This window comes from Branchiostoma floridae, chromosome 2 (genome assembly GCF_000003815.2).
Source record: "Branchiostoma floridae strain S238N-H82 chromosome 2, Bfl_VNyyK, whole genome shotgun sequence".
Taxonomy (NCBI): domain Eukaryota; kingdom Metazoa; phylum Chordata; class Leptocardii; order Amphioxiformes; family Branchiostomatidae; genus Branchiostoma; species Branchiostoma floridae.
In genome coordinates, this window is record NC_049980.1 from 15,588,915 (window position 1) to 15,600,441 (window position 11,527).

Here is an 11,527-nt window from a genome sequence, read left to right on the forward strand (position 1 = left end):
CTGATTGGTCCGCGGCGCCTGGCTATATGATAATGTATGTTTAAACATAAGGAAAAAAATCCAATACAAATACCTACGAAAAAAAATGTACACCATCTATGGTACGGTAATGTAACGGTATGGTACTCATATCCAATCAAGCTGCTTTTACTGCAACATTTCTCTGCTCTTCAGTCACTGTGTCATGGAGGAAAATGGTTATCACAGCAGTCACAAACGAGTCTCTCCACAGCCTTTCATAACTGATGATTGGTCTTCTCTAAAAATAAAAATAAAAAGTCTAACAGCAAGCCCCCTGCAAAGCCCTGGGGCTGGGAAGGTGTGAATCATTTCCAAGACTATGAATAGAATGGGTTACTAACAATCAATATCCTTCGAGGTAAAGGAAAGGATATGAGCACTTTCATTGGAGCTACTTGACTTTCCACCTGGATGAACAGAGTACATGTATGTTGTATGTCAATATCATCTGGGAGAAACATGTCACATTTTTATCAGAACTACATGTACAACAATGTATGCTAGAAGCTGTCCAACAAAAGAGTTTGCATGTTAAATGTCTAATTTTTGGTTCTGCAGAAAAAAACATGACTTACAGTGCGACTTAAGTTGAAATAATCCCAATCTACAAAAGTACAATTGCCACAATACAACATATTCTTCCTATGGTCATTCACATTTACATCTACCGAATATCTGCAATGAAAAAGTCCACATTTTTTATTCCTCAGATCAATATTTCATACGCATAGAAGTTCAAGTTCATAGCAATCAATACTTGTAGTCCTTTCAAAGTTAGACAAATGGCTCTATTACCTTGAGATGAAAGCATCAAAATCATTAATCTACAAAAAGTTAGACGTTAGTGATCGATCCTTCCTGCAAATAAGACATCTGGTGGCGGTACTATTGTTACAACTACAAAACCATGCAGTATATATACAGAAACTCGATTGTATTATTGAAAATCACAGGTGTAATATCATGGATGATGATCCCTCTTCAACATCACTGAATAACTGCATTCAAACAGCCCACCTTTTATCATCCTGGTGTGAAGCGGAACTCTTGGCTGGGCGGATCCTCCATTAAGATGATACCACCATGACCATCCCTTCCACTCATAATCCATACATCACCCAACCAATGTCAATATCTCACTGCCAGAAACACAAGATAAGCATTACCAGGCCATCCTACGTCATGTATACACTGATGCTCTATGGCTCCAAATCCTTTTGGGGGGAATAAGTAAATTGAACATGCACCTTACCTAAAAATTCAGGTACACAGAAGAAATTTTGAGAGACTCTGACATTCCAAAACAAACTTCATAATCTTTCTAAAAATATCATAAAAAGGCTTAAAAAAAATTTTTCCTGCCACTCTACTAAGTGTACATGTACGAGAAATGTGCAATCCTACAAAAATACTTAGGCACTAAAAATCATCCACAGTCAAAAATTTGGTGCAAAGTCCCAATTTTGGGTGCAAAAAGCATTCATGCACCCAATATTTTACGTCCTATTGTACACTGATGTAATCTACGGTACCATCTTGACAACTTTGAAATGTGGGACAGTGTTACGGCTCTAAGTACTGATACCGGTATGTAAAATAGCATTTTCAATGCCCATGTTCAGCAGTTCCATGTTTAAACAGAATCAGATATGGTACAAATGCCCATTTGAAACTGGTGCTACATTCAAAGCTATATACTTTCCATATCAGAGATCTGCCTGGCTTAAAAGTGTCAAACAGTATATCATGCGAGATTCACATGAAAAAGCATAAAAAGCACAGACTACCTTTTGTATGGCACGATCTTAGGTTTGATTTATGTATTCTGTGTTTCAACTAAACAAGCTCACCAGTCAATTACATGTGTGCTCAATCCATCAAGTACACAGGTTTAGAAATAACAAATCTATCTTTCATGTTCAAATGCGTCAGTACCATTTTAAATACTATTATCCTGAATGTCTCATGTAATGTATCTGTGCCTGGAACAGTCAACTTTCTCCTTCAAGTTCTTGGCTTGGGCAAAGTTGGTCCAAAACTGACATTCCATTCTTAGGTCTTCTCAATGATCAGGCACCTTCTATATTGTCTATATTTAAGTTAACTACTAGTCTAAAGTTCTATCATTTACCTACAGTTCACCACTTCAAACTTTTTAGTTTCAATTTCAGACGACTTTACACTAGGGTAGCAGAAGGCAGGTAAGGATGACATCTGTTCTCAATCAGTCTGTTTGGTGCTTGAATGGATGAGTAAGCAAATCCTTCTGCCTAGAGTCATGAACTTGGAATCTCAAGAGAAAAACACTACAGACCCTTCCATGAAACATCCTACAGAGGTCAAACCCTTCCATAGTACCTCTAAGACCCTTCAAAGGTACCCCTTACAGAGGTGATGACCTGATGACACATGGAAGATGTTTGTGTTTCCAAACTACAGTATTCAAAGTTTCAAGCATTTCTCCCTGGCTATACAATCTACATTTTCTATTCCAACGTGGGGGTTTTAGAACACAATTTCAGAGCTGAACTTCCTGTGCAATTGTTGAGTTGAAGATGCACTTGACCTCATCAATCAATACAGACACCACAACTTTGTTACCAGAAGGAAGTAGTCTAAAATCAAATTTCCAAGGTTTAAAGTTCACTATCAAATTGACTTATTTGGAGACATATTACAATGTCATTGTCCAGGCTAACTAAGGATATATACCCAATCTGGGACGTCAAGACAAAGATTGGTCTGTACAGCCATGTGAGAGTCTTCTGAGGACAACCTTCCTACTGATATTCTCAAGCACAGAAATAGCCACCACCACCATCATCATCATCATCACAATACAGTCATCAATTCAACTTCCTTATCTTTTTAAAAATGTATCATCTTTAGGAATAGAAGTTACAATTTTGACATATTGCTCTGAAAATGCTTAAAATGCATGGTACTTGAACAAAATGGAATCAATCTATTTTCATTTTTCAGGACAGACGCCGATTTCTCATTGTCCTCTGTATCAAGAAGGTTCTTTTCTATATCAATAGACTCTCCTGTGGTGGCGCCAATGTGTAAGACACTTTGTTAGCCCTCCTCTCAAAGGACAGATTTGATTCAAAGTTTATTTATAACACAAGAATTCAACTGAAAATCAATTGCCTTTGGCTATGGTTAGAACTTAGGCCCAGTTTACATTGGAAACGGTATACCGTCATGTGACGCTTCGCTACGGTGACGGTTTGTCTTTAGACACACAGGCGAAAGCGTAGCAGGCCGCCCGTGGAGCAGGGTACTAAGGCCCACTTCAAACAGACAACAATTATATAGTTGTGCGACTGTTATTGACTATTCGTTGTGGGCAACGGTTGTCTTTAGACATGCGTTCAGAGTATTGCGGGACACCCGCGGCGCAGGACTCCACTGCGGTGCGTGCGTGACCCACAGTGACCTCTTGCTTGCAAATTAAAAATGGCGGGAGAATTCTTCATTTTCTTCATGCAGCAGATTATTATTCTTTTGCTTGCAAACAAACATTGTCCCCAACAAAGAATGACACAGAGACGGGAAAATCTGGAATTAAACCCGGCGTTCGTGGCCGCCGGTGGTATTACAGATTACTACTAGTATCATGAAGGATGTAGCCACTGGTGGCTGGGTATTGCGCTGGAACAGGCAGTTTTTGATGACAAAAATACGTTTCCATTACTGACGGAATATTTACGGAGAAAAATGCCCTTTCAAATAGAAAAAAACATGCTGCAGGCTTATTAGCATATGATCCAGTCCCGTCGCCGGCGACGATTTTTCTTTAGACATGTGAGGAATAGTCGCGGACCCCCCGCTGAAGGGTCGCGCGACTGGGTCCGAGGTGGTCGCACGATGATTCCATAAAAACCCTCGCACGACCATTTTGATCCTCTTTAGACAGTCTAAAAATATCGTCGCCGGCGACGTTGTCGACAACAACACTCGCACGACTATGAAAGTGTTGTCTGTCTAAAGTCGGCCTCATATTGCACGCGAATCGAAATGGCGCATTTTTTTGCCTTGCAACAGTTTATACTTGAATACTGTTTATGTTTTTAATGTTTATTACCCACATTTTCTTTCGTATGAGATGCAACATAGAGAATGGGGCACATGTACAGGACAGACAGGCGATACCCAGGCATGGAACTCGGCTACCGTCCTCGCTGCACTGGTACATGGTAGCGCAAGCCGGGCACGTTGATAGGGTCATAGGAGAACACCAAAGAAGCAGTCACTGGTGGCAGGCCATTCCTCTTGGAACGTTCGACGAAATCAATTTCTCAAACGATCAGAATAAGGAAAAACATGTGTCCATTTCTACGGGCTTGTTAGCATATCATTAGCATATGATCCACAACCTCCTATTAGTATTACCGTCACTGGTGACGTTTTTTTCCTTAGACACGAGAGAAACCGTCATGGGCCCCCTTCTGAACCGACCCAGGACCAGGTCCGGAGGTGGCTCAGGTCAGTTTGCGGAAATACCGTCATACGCCCCTTATTTCCTCTTTAGACTGGTGGCGGTTAAGCGTCATTTGACGGTTGTTTTGTGTCTAAACCGGGCCTTAGAATCAGTTAGAACTTAGAATGCTAACAGGATCTCTTGTTGACAAACCATGCAGTTCCATGCCTGATGATTTCAGGAAGACACTGTGTGCTCAGTAGAGGGAATTCCCTTGCTAATGCTCAGTCACGCAGTACATAAACACTACATCTTGCAAACAGCTTCAGTAAACACAAGTGTTTACTTACTCAGTTGTCCCTATGATAATCAACCTGGTGCCAGTATACACTGGTCATTTCACATACAACCTTTTATCAATTAGCTGTGTACAAAACTGTTGTAACATTGTTCCATCTTTTGTCAGGGTAACATCTTGTTTCCCATCACAGCAGATCATCTGTGCATCAAAGCCTTCTGAAACATTTTGATTTTGACTTTCTTTCACAAATGGGGAATTCTGGCTATTTAAGCAAACTTATTAAGTTATTTAGAATTTGACTGAGATTTGCTATAGGAAAGTGAAAACCTGGTTTTCTAAGCATTTATCCTCTGTCCAGCAAGCTGTCATTAGTATGTATTTGATTCATACATCACAAATGTCGAGCAATAAAGTTCTTCATCACATCCAGGACTTCCAATGACTAGGCCATTGGTTTGTTTGTTAAGCAGTTACAAGGGTTAGCCAAAGGAAGAATAATAATAAATCCATTAAATTTTACAAGGTGTAATTTACTATAAATTGGCTCGGATTGGTCCTAAAAGTTTATTTCTTTTCTCATACTATAATCTACCCACAAGACATGGACATGACCATGTACATGTACATTGCATGCTTGTGTTATCATGCCGGCCACAAACGCTGTTGAAACATGACGCAATAAACTAAGAGATAAGAAGGCAATAACCAAGATGAACAAGAGGTGAGGATAAAATACTATAAATGCAGAAACTTTTGTGGTGGTTTAATGTTTTCCATGGCAGTAAGAGACTACAGTGCATGGTGCTACTCGAACTTAAAACCACAGCGAAAAGTTGTTTTTCCCACTACCGCGGAATCAAATCCCCGCGAACTTAAATACATTTACACTTACAGTACCATTTCTATTTACAAGTAGAGTTACTGCAACATTCATTATACAAGGAGGCCACAGAGACGGTCCACAGCCAGTAATCTCCTAGGGAATCCCAAAATAAATAGATCACTGTTGAACAAATGCCCCTTGGATTTTAGCTGTACGCTACACAACAAGGAAAAGTCTTAAACCAGACCAACGTCACCAAGGATGTACATGTGGATGTGCATGTACAGGGGACATTGCCAAAGGTCTGCTTAGAATCATCAGCTATTCTGACCATCTTCCAACTGTTCCCACAACTTGGTACACTTCAATTAATCAATACTGACTCGTTATTGGCACTGGAATTTGCTGACAGAAAAATAGATATCTTCCAGTAGGTGGCTAGGTGCCTGCATTTAGCTTCCAGGCAGTATCCTATACCCTGCTCAAGGTTGTAACCACATACACAAACTGTCACTTCAGAATGTTTTTGTAAGCTCAATTCCTTCAAGATAAGCATGCCTATCCCAGTAACCTCACCATCTTCAAGGGCCAGGACCTGGCAGAACACATGTCTACCTTAAAATTAGATAAGGGTAAGAAATTCTACACTGCTGTAGGAAGGGGACAGAAGTCTTTTCCAAATCACAACTTCCTGTCTCCCTGCAAGGAACATCTGGCATACCTAAACAGCCAAGTAGATTTCTTGAACTTCACAGCAAGACTTGATGGAAAAGACAGTAAACACACAAACAAACAATGGTATCCAGTTGGAGGAAAGGCTATCGACTGTCTGATCACTTAATTTCATTGGAGAAATCATTCATTGGAGAAATCATTCATTGGTCCATGATTAGAGAAATTGTTATGTGTATGAAAAAAAAATAGATGTCCATTGCTGAAAAAGACAAAATAATTATATCTTAATTAAAAAAACATTCTTTTTCTAGTGATATGTAACCTGAATGAAGTATCATGTTGCATTGAAGATATTATATCATACTGGCAAATGTTATATTTTCTATTTTTTGTGTTAGTGTATTGTTGAATTTGTTCTGTATTTCAAAAACAAGGTAAAAACATAAAAAAATTGGCAACAGAATTAATACTGTCTCAACAATCAACTTAAGTTCTTATTACACATGGTAGGTACAACAGTTTAGATTTTACTCTACAATGGCCACCAAACATTAGTCTCCTGATACTCTACACATATTTAACAACTGGCCTTAAGTCCCTCTATTTTGTCATCTTCTGATAATGGTCTCTCAGATGGAGCACAAAAATTAACTGCACGGAACAAGCAAATCAGGGCCCAAATGTCCTGCAGATTTAAACACATCTAGGCAATGACTGTAGCATGGAAAGTGTAATGTGCAACAGTCTAGGAAGGGCTTGGTGTGATGTCACCCCACCTGCATCTCAATGAGGGAACTTCTCCTTATCAATGACACACAAGATATTGGTTACATTCCATCCCAAACACATTATACTGAATCTGACCCAACCATCATTAGCTAAATCAGAGAAAAACAGACAAGCCTGATGAGCACTTGACAAATAGATATATCAAAACAGACAGGTCCCAAGAAAACCTGTTTCACTCTCCATGGCACATTGATCTGTGATAAACATCGTAAATCGATCCACCTACGGCCTCACTTGATAGGAGGAATGTTGGAGATCAACAAATTTGTGGGAGGAGGAAATGTGGGGCAGCAAGCAAAAATCACTGGGATCAATCAAGGAAGGGTGTAAGCACCATGCAAAAAGGTCAGTGGGATCCATCTGGAAAGTTCCGACTGGATTTGAGAGGCGAGGAAAATTTGTGAGGCCTGTTGGCGGCGTTTCTTACCCTGGGGCAAGGAATATCCAGTTTCACTTTCAGGCTGACAAGAATCAGGGGCCAGACGGCACGCAGACTGCTCAGCTAACGGTCCCGAACTAGTACAAACACAACTCGCCTGTCATAACATGTACCGGGATCAGGGTATGAATGACTACAAGATACTGCCTTACCGAAAAGATTTCAGAGGAATTCCTACTAAAAACGCTTGTTTTTACGAGCTGGATTTAGACTGGAGATAAGGTTTGCCGTTAGCTAACGTTACCCAAGACAACCTGTGAGCGAGTTCCTATCAAATCAGAATTCTAGCGGTCGGTGGGCATCAAAGCCATGGGAACTGGTTAGATCTAAGGTTATAGTTTCTAATTTGTAGTTCGACATGTGGGCAGACCGTGGTATGATGTTTTCCTGAAAAGTCACACTCGCACAAGATAGGGGTTCAGTCCCTCACGGAGCAGGTCACCTTTAAATCCCGCGGGGGTCCTTTTAACCCGACCGGTCCCCTGTTAGTACTCCCGTTTTTCCACCGACTAACGCCGGAATGAAGGCAAACCAGACAGGGATAAATGACCGACATTTGTAAAGCTGTCGATGTGAGGGGCCCGCTAAACGCAGGTCTGTCCCGTGTGCTCGGGAATGATACTACAGATAGCTCAAGCTCGTTTGTCAGTGATCCGCGAAGTACCGAAGAACGCCCTTCATTCAGCTCGTGTTTACCCAATAATTGTAGTCGGCGACCCTGTTTTGTTACTCCCCGACCTTCACGGCCAGCCTGCAACTGTGTCTGAGATCCTCGCAGATTGTAAAAACAGCTGTAAATTAAACCAGCCCGAGAACTGTAGACGATTTGCTTACTCTTGAGACTAAACTCGCCCTCCTCGCCCCACATACACACCATCTTTCCAGCGCCTCGTAACATAAACACTTGCACAAAAATAGCCCGATCGCGCCCATAAAACAGCTTTATCCCAGTACGTGCGAATGAGATAATTGTACGACCTTACTTTATCTGACAACTGACAGCATACACTGTAAAAACGGCCATGAGTTGCCGCCGTGGATCGGGCCGCTACAGGCCGGGCTCCTGCCATGCCCTTCCCGGTAAACGTACTCCAGCTGCGGGACGTGACGGCACCTCCCACCACCGTGACCGCGACTCACTCCACCCCGCTTACCTGCCAAGCTCTCCCCGCAAAGAAACACCACCAGCGCCAAAAACATCCAACAGGAGACGACACCGGATCGCCAAGCCTCCATCGTAGAAAATCCTTGGTCGCTTTTGTAGTAAATCCGCAGTTTTAGAATAGGATTCCTCCCGTCATTGCCGCACAGACTCCAGAAGTATTTTCGGAGATCGGCGCCATGCGTACTGTTGGGTCACGTGACGTAAAGTTTTCTTTTGGAAACTGAGTACTTCGTCACGTGACTACTTAGGCAAACAGGTCAGCCAACATTGGTAAAAACAACCCACATTGGTGAAAACATGACTTTTTTGGTCAAACAACTGATTTTTAGTAGTTGAGCTTTAACGTTACTTACATTTTAATCTAAGAAGCTGTCAAAATGAATAACACAGTATGAGAAATTCTCGTCTTTCTCCATTTGTCATTTTGGTATTAAAGGGGAACTCTTTCCTAGTTCTAACCATGGACGTTATATGAGATCAAGGAGGTTAAAAAACACCTTGATGAGATATAACGTCCTTGTTCTAACAACAACTGATTTCCAAAGCAGAGTGGTCTAAAATTACCTTTATTTGCAATGAATGGGAAACATTTCTGTCTTCAGGACCAATCCAAGCTGTACAATAATTTACATGGTTTAAATCACTTAGAACGTTACATATCAAGTAACGTTTGTACCCTTTACAAACTTGCCTAACTTCTATCTAACGTTACATTGCCAGAAACCATAGATTTGATACTTTTGGGCATATGCAACACTTAGTCATGTATTTTCATGAGGCACTTAAAGCTTAGACTTATTAAGCCTTGTATTCCAACTTACTCCATAATATATTGAATAAGAGTAATGCACAAATCCATTTTAACGATAAAGCCTCATATTTCCAGCAAAAGTAATTGTACAGGTAATATGCATTTTTATATCAATTGTGTAAGAGTCCATGCAATACTTTATGATCTGTGTTTTATGACTCACCTTGCAATAAACCATTCATCATGATCATCATAAGCAGCCCAGCACCAGGATCAATAACACACAAGCTGCTGTGGAGATCACCCTGCATCCTCTGGGGAAGAATGACACCTTTAATTCACAGATCCCTTGTTTGTTTCTGTTCTTCCATCTCCTAAAATGTGATGAATCTTTCAGTTAAAGTTTTGGGACATTCCTTCTTTTTCATTTCATAGAGTCCTCCATCTCTTGGAACTTTTATGATGAGGGCATCTGAAACACATAGATTTTAGAATAGGCCATGAAATGGCTCTCTTCTTGGCTCCATTCCCCAGACTCTCTTTGACAAATGCATCAAACTTGATAAACTACAAATGTACTAGTACATAAATTTTTCCAGGGAATCTTTTGGAAAAGAAGTCATGGCTGTGTCCAAAGTACACCATGAAAAGTGTAACATGGCAGGGAAAAAAAAGAAGAACCAGATAACAGCTGACATCCATCACAGACCTGTTACTTTTGCCTGATCTTCAGGGAATCATCAAGGCAAAATTCCAACTGGTGTTGTGTTTTCAACACGAGCTAAATGACATCCTGACTGAGAGATGAAAGAGGTCAAGGGCCTATATCTGATTTTTCGCAGGGGACATCTGGGATGAGATGGATTGAGTTCCTGAATTTTCCGTCTATTAACGAAGGAGGTTGGTCTAACATGGTGAAGAATATTAAATGCGGCCAATATAAACTGTCAAATTACTACCCTTCTTAAGGAAGAAGACTTGGCAGTAGTAGTCTGAGTGTCATCCTAGTCTCCCATACTCTCCCCTAAAGACATTCAGACTTGGTCAGTAGTTCAGGTCAGTATCGATCCTGGGTGCCAGCCGTTTTAGCTATAGTACGCTCACTCTAGCGATGGTCAGTCTTGTGACAAAGCATACTGAACCTAAAAAGGCTGTCACCAAGGCAAGAGGGTCAGACATAAATTTGTTGATCCAAAGCATATGCTTTAAAGGATATTTCAACAGCAAAACCATCATCAGATGAAAGTCAAATGTACAGTTTATTTCAGAGTCGGAGCGTTGATACCCTGGAGCAAAGGGGTTCAGAAAGCAGCATCAGCCAAAAAAGTTGACCATGCAGAATACCTGTCAACATGTACAAAAGTTGCTTTTAACACTAATCCTCCTTGTCAGTAAGACGACCTGTAAACAATTGACTGAATTGACAAAATCAGCATAGGAATCTGTACAGTAACATTAGCTGCCTAAGCAATGGTCTGTTCTGCCTTCCACATCACTATTTGTTGTAGGTTGTCAGGCAGTCTTGCTCTACTTTGAAATTCTTGTCAGTCCTGTGTATTGTGACCTGGTTGAACTGTGTGGGTGGATGTAACATTAGGTGGGGGTTGGCTGGGCTTTATTCAGCATATAGTTACCATGAGTACAAACTTGGGCAGTTTGTCAGTCAGTCAGTGACAGAAATACAAAATGTATTTAAATCATAAAATGATCACAAAAGTACAACCATCTACATTTGATTAATCATCTCTGGACCAACTATAATATCTAAAGCATATTTTGATTGGACCTTGTAGGGCCGCAACTTGAATCCTAACTTGGATTCGCGTTATTAAGGTATCACCCCACCACTGGCTGATGGTCTTGTAAAGGATGGGTCTATGAAGATGTCACTTATAACTAGGACCAAAATCCTATATTGTCTTACAACCAGCACTCTTTTCTATAACCATGGACGTTTAAGATCCGTCGTATTAGAAGACCATTGCAAAGATGTCATTCACTCCTATCAGCTCTGGATAGACTGCATAAGCTTATTAACCTACAAAATATGTTAGTCTCCAACATTTCATAAACTACATGTAAGTGCATTCAAATATACATTTGTATATATAAAAAGATATTTATAGCCGTGGTACCA

The 11,527-nt window shown here is 40.7% G+C and overlaps 1 protein-coding gene across 1 annotated transcript in view; it reads right to left on the reverse strand.

Moving 5' to 3' along the window:
- Positions 1-9,066, reverse strand: part of LOC118409821 (chondroitin sulfate proteoglycan 4-like) — a gene marked incomplete in the record, with an annotated part of 145,979 nt that extends 136,913 nt beyond the window's left edge. The window contains 1 exon segment of the mRNA XM_035811159.1: positions 8,629-9,066. Within this exon segment, the coding sequence (XP_035667052.1) occupies positions 8,629-8,710 (82 nt within the window).
- Positions 9,067-11,527: the final 2,461 nt, after the last annotated feature.